This window comes from Megalopta genalis, chromosome 14 (assembly GCF_051020955.1).
Source record: "Megalopta genalis isolate 19385.01 chromosome 14, iyMegGena1_principal, whole genome shotgun sequence".
Taxonomy (NCBI): Eukaryota; Metazoa; Arthropoda; class Insecta; order Hymenoptera; family Halictidae; genus Megalopta; species Megalopta genalis.
In genome coordinates, this window is record NC_135026.1 from 2,080,292 (window position 1) to 2,107,987 (window position 27,696).

Consider the following 27,696-nt stretch of genomic DNA (forward strand, 5'->3'; position numbering starts at 1 on the left):
CAAGATGGAAAAAGGTAAGTTTCCCACTCTCGTTTCGCGGGAGGAGAGAATTTTCGGACGCGTTTAGCCGGAAGTTGCAGCAGGACGAACATCGACGTTTTCGGCTCAGCGATTCTCGAATTCTTTCGCCTGCAACATCGCGTCGGATACGCGGCCGTTCCTTTCGCAAAAATGCGTTTCGACCTCTCGACTTTAAGAAGGATTCCCTGTCGAAAAACAATTTCTCGAATGCGCCAAAGTCGCTCGTAGTCGGCTGGTTCTCTCGTTGCAACAAAATAAGCGCCGAGAAGATTTTGTGAAAGCACTCGAGATCCGCTGATCTCGTTCGAGACTCCCGCGACAGGTAAAATACGTTGTTCTCTTTTTAGATCGCGTATTCTAAAGTTACCTCGGAATCCGAACCCTGTGCGGTCGCGGCCGCACGTTTTTTCGACGGAAGGGGACATCGTCGACGCTCCGATGCTCGATCTTCCAGGGGAACGGTGTTTCTACGAATCGCGAAAGCGCCGACCCACCTGCTGCGAAATTGCCTCGAACTTACCTATGCAAACGGCATTTGTCGCGGAACGGTGCAAATGGCCTAGCAGTTTACGGCTCGCGATACCGAACGGCAACACGCGCCAAGATTTCACGGCACGAGGCGTAACTTATTCTTCCAGTCGCGCGCATCGCGGTTGGCCGACGTCCGAACGTCGATACAGTAAAGTCTCCCTAATTGACGTTCAGACTTTGCACAAAAATGGACAATTTGGGAAGAGGAGATACGATTATTCGAGCTTTGCAGCCCGTTTTTATAGTTACCGATTGCACTGTCCGACACGATTTTTGATTTTCTATAGCCACTATGAAATTCTCGTAGAGCTTAACTTTCCGATCAAGGATCCGAAAACTGAATTGCTCCATCACCCTCAGTTTTCGAAAAAAACGAGCTTTTGTAAAAACCCAAAATTTTCGACAAAAATGAGGTATTGCATGAAAAGTAAAAAATCGTTAGAAAGTTCTAATCGGTGTTAAAAGATAGAGGAAAGTTTCCGAAATATAGTGGCATGCAATTTATTAATTGTTTTTGGTCCTAAATAGCAATAAATTAATGTCAAAGTTTAAAAAATTGTCGACGTGCACAGTTTCTGCGCAATATTTTTGTATTTTTACGAAAAGTTGTTTCTCCTGCACGAAAACTCTACCCAGGATCGGGTTCTGTAGACATTTCTGAAGAAGAAACGGCCCGATAGAAGCGTCGCAACAATGTACATTTCGAGTAGATCGAGAAAATGTTCGACGGCAACATGTACCGACGTTTTGCCGCCATATCCTTCGCAGCTCGCTTCTCTCCGTCCGACAGGACCGAAGCTATGCGTAATCAACACCGATGGAGGGATCCAATGGGGCACCCACTTTTCGTAAATAATATTTGAATTTTGTTTAGTACTTCAACGTTCTGTTTTTTTTTACATATTTCTGTGGGTAATAATCACCAAACTGTGATATATTTCACGAAAAAAATCACATCAGAGTATTTGCAGTGTGTAACGAAAATATTCTAACACTAGTATAATTTTGACTTCTACGCCATATAATTAAATAAATATTTAAATATATATTTAACAGTATGTTTCAAGAAGTTTAACGTTTTGAAAATGACTATTTAGTCATGATCGAATTATCGTTATAATTTAAACGATAACTGTATACATGATATACTTGTAATTCGAACAAATTCAGAATAAAATGAATATTTTCGTTCATTATTTTTCTTTTATTACTTCTCCATTTGAAAATTAATAATCTTACTTCTATATTCCTAAAACCATGTTTTTCGAATTTTTTAATTTTTGATTCATAGTTTGGTGATTATTATCCACAGAAATATGTGAAAGAAGACAGCACATTGAAGTACTAAAAAAATTCAAAGTAGCATGCCTCATACGCTAAGTGGGTACCCCATTGGATCCCTCCATCGGTGTTGATTACGCATAGCTTCGGCCCTGTCGGGCAGAGAGAAGCGAGCAGCGAAGCACATGGCGCCAAAACATCGTGTACATGTTGCCGACGAACATTTTCTCGGCCTACTCAAAATGTACATTGTTCCGACGCTTCTATCGGGCCGTTTCTTCTTCAGAAATGTCTACAGAACCCGATCCTGGGTAGAGTTTTCGTGCTGAACAAAGAACTTTTCGTAAAAATACAAACATATTGCGGAGAAACTGCGCACGTCGACACTTTTTTAAACTTTGACATTAATTTATAGTTATTTAGGACCAAAAACAATTAATAAATTGTATGCCACTATATTCGGAAAACTTTCCTCTATCTTTTCAGACCGATTAGAACTTTCTAGCGTTTGTACTTTTCATGCAATATCTAATTTTTGTCGAAAATTTTAGGTTTTTACAAAAGTTCGTTTTTCTCAAAAACTGAGGGTGATGGAGCAATTCGGTTTCCGGATTCTTGTTCGGGGAGTGAAGCACTACGAGAATTTCATAGTGGCTATAGGAAATCAGAAAACAAGTTTGATTTTGTCGGACAGTGTTGTCAACGATTATAAAAACGGGGCGCAAGGCTCGAATAATCGTATCTCCTCTTCCCAAATTGCCAATTTTTGTGCACAATTTGGGCGTCAATTAGGGAGACATTACCTCGATACGCGTTTAGATCGTCTCGATCGATTTTCTATTTTGCGATTCCACGAATACCGCTTTCTAAACTTAGGAACATTGGAACATCGAACGGGAGCGTCGAATATAACGAATCTTCTCGACGAAATATTACCTCAAAATTGTCCGTCGACGGTCTAATCGAGAGCCAGCTTGGGTTTCGCAAGCATCGCGGATGCCGTGAAGATCGCGAAACGTCCATCGTGACGGCAAACGATCGATTCCCGTTCGTGGAAATGATCTTGCCGCGACGGGGTTTCGCGAGCGCACGTTTTTCCTTCGACGCGCGTGTCGCAAGCGTGCGCGCAACGAGCCGCGTTTGAAAAATTCCACGGATTCCCGCAAATTTGCGAACAAAGAGACGGGGACGGTTGCGTGTTTCACGGCGAAGCCGTATACGAGCGGAGGCGACGTTCGTTGTCGCGTATTAGCGCAAGATGCCTCGAGTACGTCGCGCCGATGCAAAGTCGACTGATCGATAGGAAGCGTGGCCCGAGAGGAAGCAGAAGAAATCGCTTACATTTCACTCCGCGAACGTTCCGTAGCTCGAGTTTTTCTGGCACGTTGCGCGATAATTGCGCCAAGTTTCTCTGATATTCGTGTTTCCTAAAAGTTTCTTATTCATTTTTCCAGCCAGTCACACGTCGTCGTAAACGCGATATCGGTCGAAGATTAACGAGCGACTCGTTCAATTAGCGAATCGTTGGCCCTTCGACGCGGAATTCTCTGCCGCGTTAATGGTCGTCGGAAAGCGACGGACGCACGGATATGATAATTATACGCTAGATTTTCTCCGCCTCGTAAATTCGTCGCGTTAATGATTGTTTTTACGAGTCTTACGGTCGAAACACGCGCTTACGTGCCAGGCTCGGTACGGCACGAATGAAAAAATCAGCCCAAATCTGGCACGCGAGGGTTTCGACCTTTATGCTACCTTTGGACGGTCGTTGACGCAGCGTCGAATGATTTGAAGAAAATATCGGCGCCAAGATCGTACGATTTCGAGATTCCAGCGTGGATCCCTTCGTCGATCGGTCCAGAGTCTCGAACCAGCGACCCTTAAAGAACCGCAGCGATTTCCCGCGGGAAAAAGCTTGGACGAAGTGAAAGTACCCGCACGGCCGACGCACTTTCGTATTCGCATGACTTTGGTAATGCAGCCGTAATAAATCATCGCCACGAAAGCGTACAGTCGTTACACCGTTGAATGGTTGTTTCATTGCGTTAATGAAACTGCCGGCGCGGAGCGGTGGTGCATACGCGTCCCGTGATTTAGGGCGATGCTTCGAAGCCGTCAGAGTTCTTGCCGGACGTTCTGCAGCGATTGCTGCAGCAAGGTTGAGGATGTAGCAGACACCCGCGATATTAATCGAATAATTTGTCCGGCTTTCAGTTTCTAGCCGCGTCTTTTGCTTCGGATAGAGAACGATCGACGTCGGCGAAGGCATCGGCGTCGCGTAATACGCGGGAAGAGATTACTTCTCCCAAGAACCTTCTCCGAAGCATTACTTTGTTTAACGAACGGGCCTTAAAATCCTTGTAACAACGTCGTAAACGTTTCTTCGATGCCTACGGATGATTTTGTACCTCGTAAAGCAGCGAACGTATTTCCGTATTAATATTTCCCGTGTCCGGGCGAATGAATAAATTTGTTTGTACCACCGATGAAAACGTTTCCCAATGAATAACGGTAACGACGGCGGCTGCTGGGTTTGCACGATCGTAACATCGGTCGGACGCTATTAACGACGAACGCCGGAACGAAAAATTTGGAAAATCCGACGAAATTCGGGGTCGAACGTATTATTCGTGCTACGCGTTGCGAAAGTTCGAAAGGAAGCCTTTCCGATTCACCTGCGGCGCCGCGGCGTTTCGCCACTCCCCGGCGTAATATGTTGCTTTTGAATCCTCTGGAAAAGTAGATTTTACAGGATTTTCGAATCCGCCGGGCGCGGCTTATTCGTCCGCTTTCAATTTATCGCGGTTTAAGAGCGGGTACACCGCGGCCGAACGATCGTTCGAATATTCGACGGAACCGGGGCCGGGTTTTCCGAGAACGGCGCGTCGCGAATCGAATCACGAGGTGCCCTGGTATCGGAAACGCGCGATACCTTCCGCCGAGCGGAACGCCGCGATCCTTGATCCACCATCAAAAATTCGGTTCCCCCGAACGGATTGTCTTCGACGAAATTTCATTAGCAAACTTTCCGGCATCCGCGGCGAAGAAACGCGCGAATTCGCGCAAACCGACGACGATCGGTTACATTTCTTTTTACACGTTAGCGTTTCTGTAGAACTTGTCGAGACACGGGAAAATTTAAACGAATTGACAGAAACCGGAGAGTAAAATTACGCTATTTAAACTCCGGATGAAAATGAACCCGGATCTCGCTATCCGAACGTTGAACGACGTAGGATGGAAGAGGATCGAGGAAGCGTATGGCCGTGGATTTTGATTCGTTTCTCGGGTATTCGATGGAAACAAGAATCGGCACTTTATTTCGTCGACCGAAATATTCTCTGTCCCGCGGATCGAATAGAAGCAACGTTCTTGTTCGAGTCGCGTTTTCTCTTTTGGTCCTGCAAACGTTTGGAAATTGCGCCACGCAATCCAACCCGTTAATCGTTCTTGGCAAATTTCCTTGCGATTTTCTCGCCGGAGACGCGTCGTCGCAGATCGCGTTCCCGCGCGATGAGTATTTTGGATTAGTTTTTCAAACAGAGATAGAGCCGGATTTTCGCTATAAGCTCGTTGCTTTCGCCGCATTTCTTCGTTAGCGGAGCCGCTGCTTTTTTCCCCCCTTCCGTTTGCCGCAATTTTCCGTTACACCGGTCTCTAATAAGATAAAACCGAGCCACCGTCGTTGAACACCGGCGCTGTAAACTGGTTGCTCCCGGCTCCCGGCCGCAAGGATATCAAAAAATGCGTTAAACTCGCGTAAATTTGCATAACTTTGAATTAGCACGTGCTCGGCGCACCGCCGGTCGTTTATTTGCACCGGTGTTTCGGACGACGCTTTAACGAGCCGGTCGCGCGATATAATATTTATAATTTAAACGCGCCTCTTCCCTTTCTCTTTCGTTTTTCTTCCATTCTCTTATCGAATTGCTCGTTGGGGCGCGCGCGCGTAATTGCACAGAACGATGCAGGCGGCGCGTTTGGCGAACGGAAACGCAAGAAAGACGGGATCCGTAACAGACCGTTCGCGTGCCGCGGTCGCTTTATTCGTCGTTCGTTACGCGTTCGCGCCGAATAAAGTTCGATATTTGTTTTTGGTAGCATCGAAGAACGCTGCCAGCCGCTCGTCGTCGGTTTTACGCCGGCTGGCCACCGGCTGCGCGTACGAGCATGAATTTCGTAGACTTTTTACTCTCCGGCGCGCGAGCCCGACGCTGTTAAGAAAACTGGTTACCCTTTCGATTTCGCTCGCTTCTCTCGGACTTTCTTAATCGACCGAACAAATTCTTTCTTTACTTATTCGCGCAGTGACATTGATCTTGTTCCCGTCGACGCGTGTGTGTGCGCGCGCGCGCGCAAAACCGGTGCATAATTATCCAGTCGGTCACAGTTCGCTAAACTGTGAAATCCTTTAAAACGCTTTGCTCCGTGGCAAAACGAAGAACAAAGCGAACATCCCGTGGCGAATAAACGAGCAAGCGTTTACCTATTTGCTAATAAAAATGTAAACGAAAGATCCCCGGGCCAAGTTTGCCGGCGCGAGCTCCTTTCACTCGCGCACCGGAAGATTAAGCGGTAACCGGAACTTGGTTCCGCCATTTCGAGTCGGCGTGCACACAAACTACGGCGAAACTTGTGGGGAACGCGACGGAACTGTGGGAACCGTCGCGCGCCGGCAGGGTCCTGCTGCGGAAGATTTTAACTTTCCGGTTGGCGCGCGCGCGCGAAACGTAAATGCCTGGCACGCGTTTCCGGAATTTCCAGCGCTACCGTAACTCGCGAAATTTACACGGCGGGAATTTATTATCCGTTCGACGAAGCTTTATCGCTCGCAGTCGGATCATCCGGAATAAAAGATTCGTTCCGTTGATATTGTCCAGCGGATCGAGAAATTCGTTTCCGCAAAAATGCTGACCGTTCTGCTCGCGCGTCGCTATTGGCCGAAGAAAGATGACGCGGCGCAGTGGGGCGGCTGGGAAGTGGGGGAAACGTAAACGCGAAGGTGCCCTCTTGTCGCGCGAGGACTATACCTCTTTCGAAACGACGTCGACCGGTGTTCAGGAAATTAGACGCTCGCGAATTCGGACGACCGATAACTGGTCGTTCGATTGAAAAGATGGGTGGAGAAGAGGAATCGGGACTCGGCAAGCGAAATCGTTGACGGCGCGGTGCCGGATAACGCTGGCGCGAGACTAATACAGTTTCCGCGGTTCGTCTGCCCCATTGTGAACGTTTTTAACAAAATCCCGTTCCATCGTGGCCCGGAAATAGCGGCGAGGCTGCCGCGTTCCCGGGTCCCGTCGACGTTTAGATAAATAGAGGGAATCCGGAAGGAGGGGGGAGCACGCGGGGGCAATAGTTCGGCTAGGATAAGCGGGATGCGAAATGGCTTCGCTATAACAGGAAAAATTCGTGCCCGGCTGATACGTGTGCGAGTGTGCGCGCGTGTTACTCGCGCGTGTACGCGGCAGAAGCACGTTGCGCGCGTATGCGCCACCAGCTAACACGGTGTCCGCGTGTAAGCGCGCGGGATATTTCAGAATTACGGCACAACGGATGGAAATCCCGGGAAAGGTATTGCTTTTCTCATTATCGGGCGGCGCAAGATCGCTTCGTATATTCCGACGTAATCGTATAAAAACTCGTTGCCCGCTAAAAACAGATTAATTCGGCGGACTCGGTCGCGTCGCGTTTCGAACGAGTTATACTCTACGGTGAAACTATGGCCCTTGATCGTATCAGTTTGCCGAGAGAATAACGTTTCATCGTAAATATTTGTGCGGGGAAAGCGGAGATGGAATCGCGTTTCCCGGTGCAACGGACGCCACCAGCCGATTCGAGTCTTTTTTCGAAAGACGAAGAGGAGACCGTTGGCTCGTTTTCCGGGAGGAAGACTGCGATCGAGCAGTTCTTCGCAACATTTACGCGGGTCCTTTGGAACGTTCGAGAAGGATCGGAACGGTCCTATCGCGCGTCAGCTTTGGAATTTAATTGCGGACAACCCAGGACCGCGAGACACCTCGGGAGCGCGGCTCGCGCAACGACGAAACTGCGTCGGACGCAACGGTTTTGACGGAACTAATTGCATCTGAAATTGCGCCAGAAATTGCATCTGCTCACGGCAGATCGCGCGTGATAAATTTTTAGCAGCTGCGCCGCGACTTTCTAAGCGATCCTTGTGAAACGGAGCAGCGGGAATTGCATTAATTGCATTAGACGCGGCGCGGCCAGCGGCAGCCATAGAAGATTTCGACGAGAGTTTGGCTCGAGCAGATTCGCGACAGAGTCCGAATTGCTATAAGAAGTCTTAGAGCTGCCGCCACGAAGGATCCGATCGTCGCACCTGTCGACACTATGCTCCGCGATCCGAGCCGCGGCCGCGCGCTCGCGCCGGTCGTTGTAGCGCAAACAATCCGTGAAAATGCGATGCGAAAAACGGGCGGTCACGCGCGACGGTGTACATTTCATTTCGCAGATTTCGCGATGCAAAACAAAGAAGCTTAAATTCGCCGATCAATTGGAAAAAATGCGTCCGACAGAAATCCTACGTTCGAAACGCGTTGACCCGATTAGAGGCGGAGATCGCGCTCGTATTTTATCGAAGCGAAAAAATACATGAATGTATTTCACGGTCGTTATCCGCAACGGACGATCGAAATTCAGTTTATTTTTACTCGCGTTATCGTACGTTGACGCGGAAATCGACGCCGATATTCGAGAACCCGCCGCGCTTCGACTAGACTCTGTCGCGCTTAATTACCTTCGCTCTTAGACCTGATTGACCGCTTTAAAAATCTGTATCGATTGACTCGACAGATGCGTAAAATCGGCAGGCTACCGAGCGAGTCTCGATAAAAATGAAGCTTCCGGCTCGAGCGACGTATCGCGGAATCGGCGAGACGCGTTAACGGAGGATCGCGGAAGCCGGGGAGTCGGGTGTAAGCCGCGGCGTAAGAAAAAAGGTAATAGCCAACGAATTCAAGCTGTTTATCCGGAGCTCGGCGTGTCCGTTTGCCGCGCGGCGCCGGTCGAATTTATAGCCGCGATTCCGACTCGGTTGGCTGTGTACCGTGCGCGACGATACATAACCCCGGAGGAGGACGCGAGAGGCTCCGGGGAACGAGATTACCGGAGATCAAGGGGGAAGAATAAGAAAGGTGGCGGGTAGGAGAGCCTGAAACGCGGCGGAGAGCGAGCGGAGTCGACTCTCTTTTCCTCCCTGTTGGCTCGCCTAACCCACACCACCTCGAAATCCATGGGATTACCGTAGTCACCTTTACTCCCCACCGTTTCGGCCGGTGCGCCCCGATGGCTAACAATGGCTCCCGTAGACGCCACGAGATTAGGGGGCACTTTATAAACGTGGCGTCGTGCCGCGGTCTGCCACGATACGTTTTCGACGGGTCCGACCGAGCGCGCGTCTTTCGTCCTCTCACGGGCTGGTTTTCCCTGCTCGTTTCTCGCAGTCTACTTTTGCGACCGTTCTCGCGACGTCACCGTGTTCCACTGGGTTCCCCGAAGCGGCAGACGGTCTGACACTGTACGGGTGAGTAGAGAACCCACCGACGACGACGACGACGACGACAACGACGACGCAGACTTGACGGTCCTCGATATTAGCTCGGCGGTGTGCTCGCGGTGACATCGGCGCAGACAAGATGTATCGATTACTGATACTTAAGCACCCCGATCGGACGAACGGCACGACGCTGCGGCTGCGGCCGTACCGCACCGCACCGCACCGCACCGCATCTTCTCCCGAATACTCGGGATCCTCGGCTAATCGACGCGACAGGCCATTATTGGTGGTCCAACCGACTTCGTGACTCGCGAGATGCAGGATCCACGTCGGCGCATCGTTCCCTTTCCAACGATATCAGTGAAATACACCGACATCTTCGTGACTCGGTTTCGTTTACGAATCCATCATATTTCTCCGGTTTATAGTTGAAAGTGTCGCGGAAGATCGAGCGTTTGTTGTCCAAAATGTTCGTCGTGCGCGCGTCGTCTGGATACGCGAACACGTTCTCGTCTCGAGTTCGCTCTGATTATGGCGTCCTTCGCGCATCCAGTACCAGCACGGTAAAACCGCCGTCGTTTAACGTTCGTTCGCTTTCTAGAACAAGTTCTACACGTAGAATTCAGAATTCCCGTTCCTTCTAAAAACTAACGCAAAGTAGTCGGTTCTGTCGATGAAACCACGCGCGAAGATCAACGAACCGGCGGTATCCCACCGGTTGCAGTCGAGCGCAACCAAATTCGGCGCAGCGGCGAGCAGCGTGAAAAATCGAAATAGTCTGCGAGAGAAAATTGGAAAATCGACGGGAGCATGGACGCGACCTAATCCCCGCGCAGATCCGATCGTTACACGGGAACGTTGGCGTGGCTGGTACACCGGCCTTGTCGCGACAAGAGCAATTTAGCTGATCGACGCGTAATTAGGGCACCGATCGAGATGAGAATATTCAGGACTGAAATCTGCCGGCGTGGCGCGGGCTCGGCTCGGCGCGGCACGGCGATTCGAAGCTCGCGGCACTCTAGCTTATTGGATCCAACGATAAGTTAACTTTGCGCCATCGGCTTCCTTTTTTCCCCTTTCGCCCGCGTTCTGCTCGCTCGATGCTTCCTCCGTATTTTCACAGCTTTTCTTTTTTACTCTTTCGCGTTTCAGCGACCGGTGCTCTTTGCTCGATAGCCGGATCGCGTTAGCTCGGGTGCTTCTCGTTTCCAGGCCCGAGCTTCGCTCTTGTTATTCGATTAACGCGTTCCTCGCGGCGCGAGCGCCACCGTTTTCGGCGCAGGGTGCACCATGATGCACCCGGTTCGGAGTACGGAGCGTATCGATGATTTTTCTTGTTAAGGGACGATACGCAGTCGTTGTCCGTTTGGGACGAACGTGACCCACAACGTGTTCCGAACGTTTCGACTGTTCGGCGTCGGGAGATATTTTGCTTTCGCGATCGATTGCTCGTTTGGAGTTGTTCTCGCGAAACAACAGCGACGGGAATTTTTCGGAACTTTCTCGCCGGACGCCGTTTACGATAAAAGATTCGCCGAGGTTATATTTGATTGTTGATTCGCGGGATTTCGAAAGTTCAACGAGTTCGTCGATCTTGCAAATTCGGGCCGGGAAACGATAGCGGAGCAACGCTTCCGAAATAGCGTATATTTTGAATGCGCGCGAATCGAGCGCATCGATCCGACAGGAAGTAACCTATTAAATCGCGAGCGCTGCCATTCGTAGATAATGAAGCGAATCCCGAAAGGTGTCGCCTAAATTATTAGGTGAAACGGGAAAAATATTCGGTTGACGAGGCGCGGCGCGGCGGTTTAATCGCGAGTCGGTATGCAAATTCCGAGTCTCCTGACCTAATTTGCAACATCGGGAATTGGATAGAGATCCGCGGCCTCGATAAACGGCTGTCAAGGCAAAACCATCGAGTTTTATCGTGACGCGAGAGCTGCTCGCGCCAGGCGCTCTCTAAAATGTTCATTTTCCCCCGCAAAGACTCGGTTTATAATTTCTTTTTCCATATTCCGCGCATCACGGAATTAGCGCGAGCGATCATTTTCGCGGAGAATCGGAATCCGAACGATCGGCCGTCGCGTCGCCCCGTCGGCCGAAGGGACGGGACGAATTAATAGCTCGAAACGGGCATTTAATTATGTATCGTCGTTACATAATTGTCCGAAAGCGGCTCGGCAAACTGCGGCGTACGCCGTACGGCGCGCGTCGAAAATACACTAACGTCTTTGGCAATTATCGATAATCGATAGATGATGCGCTCCATTACGGTGTACCTACCGAATTACACGTATGTATAGCTTGTTAATTCGAGACGGTTAATACGCCGATCTTCGTACGAGTATTTGATAAGGTAATGTATAGCTATTAACGTTGAATAAATGATCCGATATTAGGGGGTCGTCCCGCCCCGCCGTCGGTTAATCATCTCGCGCGCTGCGATAATGGGCGCGGGCAAATCATCGCGCCGCGCAGCGCGCACGTTTCGCGCTCGAATCGCGTTCCGATTGTTCGCGATACGGATAGTTTTAAACGAAGTTAGGCCCCCGATGGAATATCTGATAAACCGGAGGACCGAAGAAAACTCCGCCGGGCAAAACAGTCCGAAACAAGAACCATTACGCCGAAACTCGAGTTAATGAAGTACGGCGTCTCGCCCTGGGAACGGGCTACAATTCATCGCACTTAAAAGTATTAGAAACTCGGATAATTGAAAGCGACAGTACCGGTAACGATCTTGTTTTACAGCCACCGGTTATTCCCCTAGCGGTTCGGCTCGTGCCGCCTCTCTCTCTCTCTCTCTCTCTCTCTCTTCGCTCGCGCCTCGTTGCCTCTGCCGCTGCCTCCGCCTCCGATGAACTAGTTACGCCCGAATTTACTTGCCGAAGCCGATACGTGCACTAATATTAAATGCATATTTGTCCATTCTGGTTGCGAGCTCGCTAATTGGATCGAAAATTAACCGTCTGGCTTCGTAGCCTGGTAACGACGTCACGGCCAGCATCGTCAAAAATCCGTAACTTTGCTTCCGGTGCGTGCCGAGTTATTCTCGCGTTGGGGATTGTTCCTTTTCGAGGCCGCTCAGCCCGCGAAGTGCCTAGGGGTTCATCGCGAACCTTTTCGCCGAACCTTGACGAACGCGCGACGCGAGCTGTTCAAATGCAATGGTCGAGCTTAGGTCGCGGCGAGCAGCGTCCGATCCGAACAGTTCGAACGAGAGATTGCAAACGCGATGCCGAGCGCGATAAAATGGTTAAACGAAATGTTTAGATGGAATCGATGAAGTTCGATCAATTTTATTAATGGTCCGTTGGTCGGCGCGATTGCGATCTTGCTATCCGGCGGGCGCGAGGGCGACCGTGGACGGAGGAAATGAAATCTTCGACGGGCATTAATTCCTGTTGGTTTTGTTCGCCGGCTTCCATTTTCCGCGCGCGCGCGCGTTCGCACACACTCGAAACAAAATTCGATCACCGGCCATCGGACAACGGCCCCGGCTAAATGTTTGCCGCCTCTGTTTCGCGAATTTAACTGAAAAAATTCATTAGATCGTCCGCGCGGGGAACAATACCCGTCCGTTTCCCCTCGACTGGATGGACAGCGAAATAGATAGATATAGAGAGATAGAAAATTTGCGAAGCCATCTCGAAGACAGGAATTGGGATCGATAAGCCGAGATAAGTGGCGAACAGAGTCTTTGGATTTCAGTTTGAGAAGATTTGCGCGGTGTTGCACGGTGTCGCAGAGTGTACCATCGGTCCATCGGGCTCGAGATCCGCTCCGGAACGCTCGGGAACCAAAGTTTAAAATTCTCTTTAAATTCCATTAAACTTCGGTGGGGAAGCGAGGTCTATCCGGGCCGATCGGGCGCAATAAGGACGAAAGTGTTTCCTGCTCATCGAAGATTAATGAACCGTCCGATCAAATGATCTGTATCGCGCGCGCGCCGCAGCGCCGCTCAAAGCGCTCTTCCAAAGACGTTTATTCTAGCGTCGCTACGCTGCACTGCGTTGCCCTGCGGTAACGGCTTCCCGATAAAATTCTGCCGGAGAAATTTTCTATTTGCTCGCGGCTCCGTGTTCGGTCGCGGACGAGGACGTTCGACCGCGAAAGTCTATTTCGCGATGGCACTTCGCGTCACCGATACCGTGAAACACATACACACACAGAGAGACAGAGACAGAGAGAGAGAAAAAAAGGAATCGCGGCACTCGAGAGCGATCGTATCTCGCCCGGTTAATTCGCGACTTTCTCCCGACGCGCGATTTTTCGCCGGTTCGACGCGAACCGAGACGAATCGATCATCGGCCGCTGTCTAACTTTTCCAGGACCGCGAGTGAAAAACTGCTGAAATCCTGGCCGCTCGTTCGAAGAAAGCGTTTCCAAGTTCGACGACCGCTCGATTATAGTAATTAAGGATGAGGTCGTGTAACGCGAATCAGGAATCAGGAAGATTGCGATGAAAGTTCCCCTGATCTTGATTCCCTTTGATTTCATTGGAATTCGCGCACTTTCGTTTTCCTAAGACTGTGAGAAATTTGCGGCGCGGCGGCCACGTTTTTTTTTCTGGCAGGAAAATGTACTTTCTCCATAATTGAATTCGACGTAAATGAGTTTTACCGTCCTGATAAAAACGGTATCGGGGCAAGAACCGCGTACGTGCAACCGTGGCAAAAAAAAGAACGTTCGTCGATGATTCCACCGTTCCACCGATCGACGACAATTTCGCGATAAAACTCGCGAATTCTTCGGGGCTTCTTCTTCGAGATACCGCCAATATCTTTGTCGCATCCGTTTGCGTACGGGCAACAACGTCTTTCGTCCCGGAACAACCGTCTTTAGGATGTTCGCGAGATACTTTTCGTCGACGATATTAAATCGCGACGGTACCGAAACACCGGAGCAGAGATTAACGCGGTAACGATCTAAAAATCGCGGAGCTCTCTGCGGGAGCAGATTTTCGGAATTAACGTGGAAAATACGGGAACTCGAATTATTTTCATCGCCGCGCCGCAGAGTGTTGGTACATCGCTAATGAGCAACGCGCGGACCGCGAAACGCGCACGATCCACCGATATCTCGTGGCGCAATTTTTTACTTCGCAAATTACTGTTTTCGAGATCATAATTATACCGCGACTCATCGTATATCGAGCTTCCAATTTTAATTAGCTATGAAACGAACTTGTTCGTCGCGCGGAATAATTCACGATTGTTCGAGGGTCTCGCCGATGTTCCATGAAACGAACCGTATTTTGCTCGATGCTCGCAGACATTTTTCAAACGAACGAGACAGCTTGAAATTTGTATTCTTTCGCCCCGCCGTGCACCGAAGTAACCAAACGCGCGCTTACAAAGTAGAAAGTTGTCCCTTCGGAACGAGCCAATACCGAAGTTGGCGCTACCCGTTCGAATTCGCGCAACTCCTGCCGCCTAGCAAAGTAAACATTTTCTATCTGCATTCCAGCAAACAGGAGTTAAACGGAAAATCTCGATTTTAAAACACGCCACGGTCGCAGATTCGTTTCCCAACGAAGCGGACACGACCGTCCGGCGAAACCTTGACCCAGAGTTGCGAAACGCTCGCCCGCTGTACTCCGTACAAGCTCCGATTCGTTTGACCGGTCGTTCATCGTTTCAACGCCCGCGAGACCGTGGTCGGAGATAATGGAAAGATGAAAAATTCAACGGGATCGTTACCTGGCTGGCCCGCTAAATATTGCGAAAGCCGGCGTTTCGATTGGTTTTCACGGGCGCGGTCGTCGCCGCGGGCTCGAACTTCCCGAGGATGTTTCCGCGCGAGTTTTACAAGCGGCGGGGCCGCGTTTGATTTTTATTCGACGATGGAACAGGCGTTCGATTCGCTTTTGCCGCGGGACCCGGCAAATTACGGTCGTCCGATCGCGAACGCCTCGTTAACCGATGAACCTAATTAAAGAACGTCATCAGCGGCGTTGTATCGTATTATCCAGGGCCCCGGGCCATCCTGCTCGAATTTAACGTCCGTCGCGGATAACGCGGTTTTTCGCAGCTTGCAACTCGCACGCGAGCCACAGCTTGCAGGCTATTTCGACGTTTCTTTCGCCCGAGATGATCCCAGCGCGCGTGTCTTTAACCCGACAAGTACTTAACCCTTTGCACTCCGCTGTCCCCTCTCGTGGGACATCGTAATTCTAACATATCACTCGGATGTCCCCTTTCGTGAGACATTAAAGTTTATCAGTGATTACGGGGAATTGAGTTATTTCAGCGCAACTTTTTGAGACATGCATGTTTCCCTGAAGTTTTCTCTTGAAATGGCACAAGAAATCAAATCAAAATATAGTAAAATTACTAAGCGGGTTTTGTGTCAGACGAGAACGTGTGAGAGGCGTGCTCACGACGGTCCGAGCAAATTTGTCCGATAAGGCAAATTTGAGAGATTATAATCATAATTATAATCATAAATAAGCAAGTCTAAATCTGGAGGAAAAGATTTTCAAAGCTGAACTCAGTCTGGTTTGAAGCGTCGAGCGGTATAGATCTAACGAGTGAGAAAATCAGAAAAGTGATTCTTCTCTTGGTAAATAAATTGTTTGGTAAAAGTTTTTTTGGTAAATATCATCTTGTGAGTTAGTAATAACAATTAGAAATTTTCAACCTATGTATTTATTCATATTTTTTATTAGAACAATGGCAAAACGTTCAAACACGAATGAGTCTCATGACACAAGTAGTAGTGAAGATGAGCCACAGATATGTTAGAAAGACTAACTGTAGAAGGTTTTCTTCTACAGTCAGTCTATCGTTTTGATAGCAGTGATAGTGATATCGTCTAAGCAACAAGGCGACAAGAGAAAAAGTTCGCATAGATAGCGATTACAACAACAATACAAAATTATAAAACAAACAATAACAAAATTATAAAAAATAAAATATTGATTTTTTTGCAAATTTCTCGATTTCAGCCAATTCATATAAGTCCAATATCATTATAATATGATAGTTAGTTCCAAAACCATACTAAATAATACCAGGGTCTGTAAATGCCCGTTTCTGCCAAAAAGTGGCGCTAAGTAGCTGGTAGTCAACGTCCAGAATGGTTCGGAGTGCTAAGGGTTAAAAAGTACTCGTCACTCGCACGGACAAACCGCGGTCCAAATTCGTATCGATCGAGAGGAACAAGACTTTTTATTTTAGACAGCGAGAAAGTTGAGTTTTCCGCGGATTTTATTCGAGCTGCTGGATTCGTGACGACGAATAACGCGGCGCAGTTCGAATTAGCGTCGCCGTTCTGCCCCCGGATTAGCGTCAGTTATCTTCGTCGCGTATTTTCTTATTCCTCTCGCGTCGCTCGTCAAAATCCAATCCCCTCGGAGTTTCGAAATGGTACCTGTATCCCGTGCACATCGAGGTAATCCCGATTTCCCTTCGTTAATCGAAAACGAAATTTCCGTCCCGTTCCTGACGGTTCTCCTGAAAAACGAGCTCTTCCCGGACGCGGAGATTCGCTCGACTGTCGAAACAGCTCAGGAAAATGTTCGGCGAGATTGTTTAACGTTCAACGTTCGACGGGGCGGTTCCGCGCGAGACTAATTAGTAAATTTCTCGCGATCGACGCGAGAACGATTTCGTGTGTCGAAAATCCGACGGAAACCGCGGAAGGCGGCGGAGAACGACTGGCCGCGATCCAGGATTTCGTATCAACGTATCCGAGCGAATCGAACTGTTCGAGCGGCGTAATGAAACTCGCCGTCATTGCACGCCGGGCATCGCATCCGGTGCACGGGGTATCTTCATAAATTCCGTGTTGCCGCGTATCGAATCCGTCGACGGGTTGGTCAATTTGTCGACCCGACGTCTCGGTAGTCGTGACGCGCGAATCATCGCGGAAATGAGCGATGCGGGGTCGTGAAACCTGCGCGTCGAGAGAGGTCGTTTGTTGGACCATGATCCGTGTGCGGGACACATCGTTACGGGACGCGAGCTATACGGACCGGCGCGCAGATTTTTACGATCCGACGGGAGAAACGATGAAGAAATTGCCGTCGCGTCAAAAGGCGAGATTTCACGATCGAGAGCTCGCCGAGCCGGGGAACGGACCCCGCGCCGCGCCTTCGGCCTCGACTTCGGCGAGCGCCGAGCACTGCACCGTAAATCACAGTTCGCCGGATTTCGAAAGATTCCCGCGCACCGAGGAAAAAACTGCCGGCTCGCGGGAACGCGACCGATTAACGAGGAAAGCGATTAGCGAAGGCAGCCGAACATTTTTGTTGCTCGCTGGCACGAGACGCTTCCGTCGATTGGACGGATAAATAAGATAGCGTCGTTCCGCCGACACGCTCTCTTTGCGCCGATTTCGTTCCGGTAAAGAGAAAGCGATTTTCGGCGAGCTTTTCTTCCTCGGGAAACTGCGAGGCTCTTTTTGGAAATCGTTGCCCGAGCCGGAAACGGCGTATTCCAAAATTTCACGGAGATCTTCGCGATAAAAGGAATTTTCAAAGCGTCGATTCGAGACAACGAGTCGGCGGACGCTTTATAACCGCTCTCCCTCGATTTCAGTCGATAAAATTCCCCCGTAAAAAGATTCGAGCACAAAGCGGGAGAGAATCCGAGCACTGTTTTTGGACAGAGACGTATGAAAACGCAAAGTCCAGGGATTTCCGGATAAAGGAACGAGGCCGTAGACCGCGATGGCGATCCATTGAACCGGCGCGGCGTTACGAATAATAACGCACGGTTTCCCGTATATTACGCGCAGCTCCTCGAATCACGATTCGTCCGGTTCCGAGGCATCGTGAACGAGAACGAGCATCGGTTAAGGAGGAAGTTTTCCATATATATCAGAGAATGGTCTCGGCGTAGATCGGGTACGCGCGGATGTCGAGCATGCAGTTTTATGTCTCGGGTCGGATCGGACGCGGACCCACCGGTCCTGGAGTTTGCATGCGCGTCGTTCCCGTTATTGAATTATTAATATAAAGTCGGACATCTGGACGGGCCATATTTCGGGCCGCGTTTCGCCGGCCGAGAGCGACTAATAAAATTTCCTCGGCCGGCGCGCCGCGGAACCGACTCCAAAAAAATCGATTTTTATGCCCGCGATCGAACCAAGTTTTCCCAGATGCGGATTCCGGAAGGCGGGGCCAGTTGTTCGAAGCGAGTTCCAACGAATAGTTATTCGCATCCTGCAAATATTCGGACGTCGATTCGACGTGAAGTCGAATGTTCTTCGTCCAAGTTTGAGCCTCGATTCTCAAAGCTCGCGGTTTCCGCGGAGTTGGTCGATCGATTCCGTAAGAAACGATCGTGGCCGTGCAACGGGAAAGAATTTCGGGAATCTCTGTCTAATCTCGTGAAACCGAGATTCACGGTGCAGCCCCGGGAATGCATTAAACTTTTGATCGAATTTGCGGCACGGCCGAAGATGCGCGCAAGAATATCGGAGATCCCCGTTTCCCCTTCCCGCGGGTTCCGCCCCATAGCGAGCAGTCTCCGTTCTTCGGGCCCTGCGAATTTGTTCCGACTACGATCTACGATTTAACCTGTTTGTCGACTGCGCGGAGGAGAACGGTCGTGATAAATCTGGCGATGCGGGAGATTAGAGATTAGAGATTCGAAATTCGAGGCGGAGAGCGGAAACTTGCGTTGCCGGATCGAGTTAAGGGTGCGATTGTTAACACAGTCTCTCCTCCCTTTCTCTCTCACCCCATCGCTCTACCTCTCTCCCTGCTGTTTGATACTCGGAGTTTCCGCTTACGCTCCTCGCGAGCTGATCAAACAGTTGAATTCTAATTACAAGACGCCGGGGATCGCTTCGATAATGAAACGTTCCCGTGACTTCTTCGCGCGGTTTTAACCCGCCGCCTTCGGGTTTCCAATTAACCGCTGAGCGAACCTTTTTCCAGAATCACCGCGTCCCTTTGAAACCACAGGGGCACGCGCGAATCATTGTTTCGCCCGCGGTTATTGAAGCGATTTCGCATTTTGTCCAATCGTTGACGCACTGCTGGCTGCCGAAAGTAACGGCAGTATGCGCGGACGGGCTCGTAATCTCTCAAACAAATTCGTCCAAATGAAAGTTAAAGATCGCGACGATGCGCAAAATGAAGCGCGTTCGCCGATCGATACAAGCGTCGAAACGTATCGCGGCGCGTTTCACGAGTCACGAAGTTGCGCGCGTTCGAGCGGAAACGCGGGCTCGCAAAAGAAAATTCTAACATTGCTTATCGACCGACCCGGATCGACCGTGTCCAGAAGAAATGAGATTTTCCTCGGACGGAACGACTCTAGATGATTATTGTAGATTCGAAGTGCAGCGAAACGGACCGACATCGATGGTTTTCTGATTAGGAAAGGAGCGGAGCGACCCGGCGAAAATGTACTGCTCGACGGTGACTCAGTACGAGGAGAAGAAAAAGGTCGACCGGAGCGTGGACGAGGACGTGGAACCATTTCCGGTGGCGAGAGAACAAACCCGAGTTAGTCAGCCGATAATATGGTTGAATGTGATTGGTATCGCAGTGCTTCATATCCTGCCCGTTTACGGCTTCGTGACCCACTATCGGGACGCCAAGTTCTGGACCTGGATCTGGAGTAAGTAAAACGTCCCTCGGTATCCTAACTTGTTTGCCCGGCTCTCGAAAATCTTGTTACGCCAGCGTGCAGCCCTGAACATCGACGACGGACCGACGCGAGGGAAAAGAACTGTACCGGCGGAAAGAGAAAAATTCTACGGCGTGAAAAATTGCCGGCGTTCGAACCGCTGGAACTTCGCGACAAAAAATCGTACGTCGATCGCTCCGAGCTTATTTCGAAGTTCGAAGCGTCCGCTTTCGAAACGTTTAATTGCTTTTTCTGAAAAAATTTCCTGCGTCGCGCGCAACGGGGAAAAAGCAGAGTCGCTTTTATCTCTCGCGAAAATTTTGCGAATTTTCCGGAAGGATTTTTCCGTCGTTAAAAAATTCTGTCGCGAGATAAAACGGTGACGGCGATAAAGATCGGAGTCTCTACTTTTCAACGATCACCGAAAACTCGACGCACGATTTTTTCTCGCCGCTTCGTCGAACTTTGAACGACGAGCGTGCCGCCCAGCATTCGAATAACCCGTGGCATAGATATTGCGAATCGCGCAAGGCCGTAATAAAAATGTCGGTGCCCCGTGGCTAAAACAAACCGATCTTACGATGCTCGCTCGTAATTTCTGAGATATCTTTTTAGCGACGCAAACGTTGAACAGGGAGCCGCCCGGACGCGTCGACGGTCAGATCGTCGGCAATGTTTTCTAATGACCGAATTTTTCAACGAATTTCTTTTCACGAAGCCATCGCCTATGGGATCACCGCTGGCTACGGGGTAACGGCGGGCATGCATCGACTGTGGGCGCACAGATGTTACTCGGCCAAGACACCTGTGCGAGTTTTTTTGGCCCTTCTGTATTGCATGATGGGACAGGTTGGTATGTCGGTTCCGAGCCGCTTTTTCAGCACCGATCGATCCAAATTTTTCGGGATACGCAACGGTTTCGCAAAGTATCCGAACGGTAAATTTTAGATTTCCGCGGGTAATTAGCCGATGCAAAAGTTGTTACAATTTCGCAGACGCGAATCGTACGACGACGACACCGGGCTCGTTTCGAAGCTCGGAGCTTCCGATTTCACGTTAAAATCGGAACGTCTCTAAAAACCTTGCAACATTTTTTTCCCCGAACGAATCGACCGTGGGTTCGAAGGTCGAAGCCTCCCCTTCGCAACGACCTCTCGAAACTCGGCGGACGATACGTTTTAGGCGTTTTATGGAACAGAAACTGGAGGCAAATCCGGTCGCGTCGAGTTCCCATATATCTTGTATCGCCGTAAAGTAGACTTTTCGTCCGAGGCTCGATAAAGTGACCGGAAAAAATCGCGCGTCAAAGTTTAAGGGGTCGCTGCGAAGGGGAGATTTCAATCTTCGAATCTACGTTAGGATCGGCCGTGAAAAAAATTGTCCACCGTACGTACAGACCCTTCGAACCTTGACATCCACGAGGAGAAGCACGACTCCAGTTTCCCATCGATTACATCGTTCGGGAAAACGTTGCGAAGAAACGAACAACGCGTAGCAAAATCAGAAGCTTCGAGCTTCGAAACGAGTCCAAGTTCGTCGTTCGACGTCTCTCTTTTTTTAGAAAATTCTAACGAATCGAACGTCGCCGATTTGTCGCGACGGGAAACGCGGCGATACTTTTTGCAGTCTGCGCGGGTACTGTTAGTTTTCCACGAACGAATCGGATTATAACGATCGACGACTTTCGCTGAACCAGACGCACTTCTACAAGTGGCTACGAGACCACAGGACGCATCACAAGTTCTCGGAAACGCCGGCGGACCCACACGACGCGACCCGGGGCTTCTTTTTCTCGCACATGGGCTGGTTAATGATGAAACGACATCCGGCCGTCAAGGAGTACGGCAGCAAAATCGATATGAGCGACATCGCAGCCGATCCTGTAATCAAATTCTTTGACCGGTGAGAGACACGCCTCTGCCAACTGCCAACTACAGAATCCCGACACCGACACAGACACCCGACACTTTCATCCGTTTCCTGCAACTGCATGGCTCCATCCAAATGCACTTGTGCCCGCACCGATGCTTTTACGACGCAGAAGTAAGGAAGAGCGTTTCTGCTTCGGATACGCCGGGTCTTGCTAATTGCTGATGCGATTTCAGATTATTCCGTCGTTAATTCGAAGAGATAGAAGGGGCCGATATTATGCTTCTCGCGCGGCGAAGATATTCTCGCGAATTTCAGACAGGCATCGTTTCAGGAAAATTGTAACAACGCCTGCTGAAAATATTCCGCGATCGTTTTATTAGAAAGCGGAAAGCGAACGCGTTGGAAGGGTCAACGATCGGAACCAAACGCTCTTCCGGTTTCAACGAAACATCGTGCCACCGTTCGCAACGTGGAAAAAGCATCGTCGCTTTTCAATTCCACGATCATTTTTTCGAACAGCTTCCCGTGGAACGCTTTCCGGCGGAGTCGCTTTCCTTATCGAAAGCGTTCCCCATGTCCGAAGACTGCGGATGGCCTAACAGCGCGGCACGCGGCGGTATTAGTTACGAACAACAACTACTGCAAGTATAATTAACACGGAAGCCATTTTGAAACTGGCAGAATGGCACTGTGCTCTCCTGTAACCGTTAACCGGGCGGACCGAATCGCCGTCTCTGCTCGACTACGTATCCCAACTATCGTCCATTCCTCCTACCGTTTACAGACATTCTGGAGTTCGCCCTCTCTTTTCAATTCGTCCCGAGAGTCGAGTGCTCGAAGCCGAGTCCAACGCGAAATAAAATGGTCTCGCGTGCTCCGAAATCCTACGAAGCTCCGTGGCCAAAGGGAACGAACGCGCGCGGCTTAAATAACAATAACGACGGTTGATTAACAAAAATAACGAGCAAATTATATAAGGCAACAACGACAGTAACGACTCGATTTCGACAACGACAGCAATAGCAACACGACTTCGAAAACGTACGACTTTGCTCGCTCACGACTCTGCTTCGAATGCCTCGATCTTTTTTCCTTCGGCTCTTCCACCCTTGCCAATCTTCCCTTCGTTAATTCTTTTTTCTCTCTATCTTTCCCTTCTTCTCTATCTTTCGGCTACGCAGGACTTCGAGGAACCTAACGCGAACGGTAAGCTTACGGTTAATCGAAGCTGCCCAAACACTCCGCGAATGTCTACAGTAATGTCTCCCTAATTGACGCTCAGATTGTCCACAAAAATGGACAATCTGGGAAGAAGAGATACGATTGTTCGAGCCTCGGAGCTCGTTTTTATAGTTACCAATTGGCGATAACTATAAAAACGAGCCAAAATTCTCGAATAATCGTATCTTCTCTTTCAAAATTGACCATTTTTGTGGACAATCCGAGCATCAATTAGAGAGACATTACCGAACCCCGTTCGTTCAGTATTTTAACTCGCTCTCGATCATTCCGCCCTTAATACCCGGAAGAGCCCTACGGTATACTCAACGACGAATCGTCCGCATAGATCCCGAAACAGTCGGTTCAGTCGTTTCCATCGGATTTAGTCGGAGCGGTGAATCGACTCGTAGCGGTTAGTTAACTTTTGGTTCTCGAACCATTGGGCAGACTTCGTTCGTTTACCTATCGGTTCGCTTTCGCACGGTTTCTGAATCTGGTTCTCCGAGATAGACGCTCGAACGACAAAGTAGACGAAGCAGAGAAGAGCCTCGATTATCTCGGTGGAACGCTATTCGATCCGGTAGCCAAGGCTCTATCGGACAGATTCGATAGCGGATTCCGACGCCCCGCGATCGAAAAGACGACGTTTCGAGCACGCTAAACGTCTCGCACGTTTCCCAGCCACTTCGAGATCATCATGCTGTGGATGACATTCGTGTTCCCGACGCTGGTGCCCGTGCTGTTCTGGGACGAGACGTGGTACATCGCCTCGCACGCGGTGCTGATCCGGTACGTCTGGTCGCTGCACGCGACCTTCTCGGTGAACAGTTTCGCTCACATGTGGGGCAACCGACCGTACAACAGGCGAGTATCCTCACCGGTCGCGCCCGGTCGTCGGTCGACCGTGACCGAGCGAACCCAATTAGAGAAAGATACGCGCTTGGCTAACGGAAACAAAAACGTCGCCTCCGCAGCAAGGTGAAGCCGACGGAGAACGCGGCCGTGTCTTTCTTCGCGCTGGGCGAGGGATGGCACAATTACCATCACTCGTTCCCCTGGGACTACAAGGCCTCCGAGTTGGGCTCCTACGGCCTGAACACCACCACGGCGTTCATAGAGCTGTTGGCGTACTTGGGTCTCGCCTACGATCTGAAAACCTGCAAGGACGACCTGGTCGATCGGACCAGACTGAGAAAAGGGGACGGGACGGACAGTCTTTGGGGCCATCGGAGGCAACCGGAGGCACCGAGCCGTCCACTCGGAAACTAACCCGACGCGCGAGGCGCGACGTCGACGGCGACGGCGCCGTAAAGAGAGAGAGAGAGAGAGAGAGAGAGAGAGAGAGAGAGAGAGAGAGAGCACAGGCTCGGAAATATTGTAGCCGAGCGAGGAAAGTGGCCAGAAGAGCACCACTTCCGAAACGATTCTTCCTCCTTTCCCGTACCACGCGTCCCAAGCGCTAGTTTAATTTTACGCTCGTTGTAGTCGTTTCTGCCGCGCAGCTTTATTTACTTTTGTTTCCGCGATCTTGCCGCGGGCCAGGAACGAATTCGAACGATAGTCGACACCGTATTATACAGAGAACCGAAGATATTTGGGAATTTGTTCGCTTTGCTCCGTTTGTAAATAAATTATTTCTACGATCCGAGTGTCCGAGATCCGTTCCGCGCGTCATCGATGTTTTTCTAATTAGAGGCCGGTTCCCCGGCGCGAGGATTAAACGCGCAGCCCAACATTTATCCATCCTTATCGTTTGGAAAGCTTTCGCTCCCTGCCACTGTATGCTATACTACACGTAATCCCCTTAACGCTACTTTGGGGCGTGTGCCGTTGCAACGCTGCTGCTAATGAATAACTCGACCGCTTCGAATAAGTTCGGACCTGCTGGCGGATAGGTTGTTCCTCGCCGAAAGGTAGCCGACAGACCCGCGAACAACAAAGCGCTGCTGCGTTCGAAAAGTGTCTCGAGGCAACAATAGCGACCGGCGTTCCCCGGTTCCAGCATCTCCCGGATTCGAAGCAAAAGTTTCGGAAAGCGTTCGCGCGAACGAGCAGGCTAATTATCGCGCGTTGTCAACGGTAGAGAATTATCGGACGAGTCAAGACGATGTTTTCCACCGGCGTCGATCTTTGGATCGGCCGTTCCGAGGAAAGGAACCGCCGGCCGGGCTTTCTATCTCTTTCTCTCGGTTCATCCGTCGAGGAGTCTAATTGTATCCGTGAAATCCGCGGCCGAGCAATTATGAGAAAGAGGGAGGCTGGGCTGCCAATACCGAGAGCGGGTCGTCGGCCGGTAACGATTGGCAATGCTTCATCGCGGGAAAACCGATAAAAAGGTAATTAACTTATCGCGGGTAGCTGCGGAAGTTAAATGCATTTCGCGCAGCCGACCCGTAAAAACGGAGCTAATTTAATAACTCGTATTTCACCGGCACGTCCCGCGGATACATGTACGCGCGCGCACACACGCGTGCATTACGTATATTTCGCGCGTACATCCGTTGAACGTCGTGTCCATTTACCGGAAAATTTAAAAAATTAACGAGACGATTTTTTCGCGAACCGTCCGATCTCGCGCCGCGATCGTGCCCGAAGAAGCAGCGGAACCGCGCGGATCTTTCGTGCGAATTTTCATCGACGAATCGGCCCTAATTGTCCGCGATCGCGATCGCGTTTCGCGCGCCCGCTAGGGCCTGCCTTTGTGTCGGTCCCACGGCGGAACGAGAGGTGCGAATCGAAGGTATCGGGGCTCGTTATTCGTCGAAACGGCGCGGCACGGCGCGAAATTAATTATCGGCGCGGGAAACAACGGTAACCGAAGCTTCGACGATGCGGTAATTACGAACGGCGGAGGAGTGTCAGCTCGGGAAAAAACGCGTGATCCGGTCTGTTCGCTGTTGATTCGTGTTTCACGGATTCGCGTACGAGGAACGCTGTTCGATCGTTATTAACACTTTATCGACCGCTAGCCTATTTATCGGCTTTTCGATTGCCAATGTTTATCGATCGCTAGCCTATTAATCGGCTTTTCGATTGCCAATGCTTATCGACCGATAGCCTATTAATCGACTTTTAGCTATCGACGGTTTTCGCTTCTTTACTGTTTTGTTAGTAGCTGACCTCCTGTATGTTGACCTCCCCATATCCTTATGAATTATAATTATAATAATTATTATTATTTATTATTATCTTTAAAGGAATAAGCACAACACAATGAATAGCGAAAATTTAGCCGGTACTGGGAGCAAATGCGCGCGCGACTAAGCCAGTCCTTACTGAGTGGCAGCCTCAACCACGACCGGACGATAAAGTGTTAAAATCGTTATTAAAATCGTTAGATCGTTATTAAAAGCGCTACCAAAAGCACTGGAGGCTTCGCCCTCGAGAATGAGCCGAAAATCAAAGCGATACGACCATCTTTGACAAGATCGCAGATCTCTGGCAACGTCCTGGATTCGGCTGCCGTTGCAACGATCAAAACACATATACGGGGTATTCGCGAACACTCTGTATAAAACGGTAAAACGTTCGAGGCGATACATATTATATTTCGTCGGCGTCGCGTTTCGTTCGCGTTTTCGGGGAAAGTGGCCGGTGGCGCCGCGATCATTATCGGCCGGTGATCGATAGCGAGATGAAAAGAACCGCGGGGTATCCGATTACTCGGCTCGTATCGGATCGGCGAACGACCCTCTCGCATGCAGGCGAATCAAATTTATTCCGCCGCCATCGGGAGCCGCCGCGGGCGGCGACGGTGACGGCGAAAGACACATCGGAGCCGCGCACTGACAGGAATGTGTCTTATCGATCCGTTCTATTGCGGTGGTCATAACGAATTCATGGAGGAAAATGCCCGACATGGTCGTCCAGGAGGCAAGAATACACCGCGTGAAACCGGAGACGCCGCGGCGCATCGCGCCGATTTCCCCGTCTCGTATCGTTAATCGATACGCGCGACTACTGGAATCGTCGGCAACTACCGGGAGCCTTGCCGCGCGACGTCGCCCGCAAACGGGAAAGTTCCGTGCTCGTCGAATTCGGATCGGTTTCGTTTAATCGAGATCGCCGCGCCGCGTTCTTCTTCGCGGCGGCGGCGACGATAATCGTCCGAGCGCCTCGAAAGTTTCCCGAGCGACATCGAGCCCCGGATTGCCTCCCGCGGCGATCCGACTATGGCAATCTGTTCGAACGAGACGTAATTATCGATCGGGTTATCGACTGTCGAACGATATTGTATAATGCGGCATCGGTGCAGCGGCCGGGGAGAGCTCGCGTTCGGCCGGAGCAGCGTTTTAATATAGCCGAACGCGAACATCGTTGAAAATTGGTAAACGATGAAAAACGCTCGCGACCGAAAAATTGGCTTCCCGATGGAAAAATCCTCCGATATTATGAATGCTCGCGAATACTATACGTATCTTCATTTTTTCCCCGGGAAGCGCGGCCGCATTTTTGAATAGGAGAATAAAATCGATACCGAACCGATGGCTGTTCCGATCCATGGTAACTGTACCGGGTGTCCCCGGGACGATACGACGCGAGACGCTAAAAACCGACGACGAGTTTAGCGAACCGGTCTAAAAATATCGAGAGTGGATAACGACGATCCCGAGTGGAAAGAACTTCCCGACGCGATCGACCTTTACGCGTTTCCGCTTTTCA

At 50.3% G+C, this 27,696-nt stretch overlaps 2 protein-coding genes across 4 annotated transcripts in view; one reads left to right on the forward strand and one right to left on the reverse strand.

Annotated features, from left to right (window-relative positions):
* The window catches only part of Fstl5 (follistatin-like 5), a 97,970-nt gene that overhangs the window by 63,575 nt on the left and 6,699 nt on the right, over positions 1-27,696 (reverse strand). The window contains exon 1 of one of the 3 annotated variants that reach the window (XM_076526223.1): positions 9,108-9,215. The exons of the other annotated variants lie outside the window; for them this stretch is intronic. The gene's annotated coding sequence lies outside the window, so the exon portion shown is untranslated. Of the gene's footprint in view, positions 1-9,107; positions 9,216-27,696 lie in introns of those variants that run through there. 3 annotated transcript variants of the gene reach the window in all.
* LOC117225733 (acyl-CoA Delta-9 desaturase) lies at positions 9,207-24,677 on the forward strand. Its single transcript, XM_076526226.1, has 6 exons — positions 9,207-9,379; positions 19,690-19,932; positions 20,660-20,790; positions 21,638-21,843; positions 23,716-23,898; positions 24,009-24,677. The coding sequence occupies exons 2-6, from the start codon at positions 19,716-19,718 to the stop codon at positions 24,301-24,303; spliced, it is 1,032 nt and encodes a 343-aa protein (XP_076382341.1). The 5' UTR covers positions 9,207-9,379; positions 19,690-19,715; the 3' UTR covers positions 24,304-24,677.

Coding starts and splice junctions, on each gene's coding strand:
- LOC117225733 (XM_076526226.1), top strand. CDS start 19,716: ATGTACTGCTCGACGGTGACTCAGTACGAGGAGAAGAAAAAGGTCGAC. Junction 19,933..20,659: donor GTTCTGGACCTGGATCTGGA/GTAAGTAAAACG, acceptor CTTTTCACGAAG/CCATCGCCTATGGGATCACC. Junction 21,844..23,715: donor GTAATCAAATTCTTTGACCG/GTGAGAGACACG, acceptor CACGTTTCCCAG/CCACTTCGAGATCATCATGC.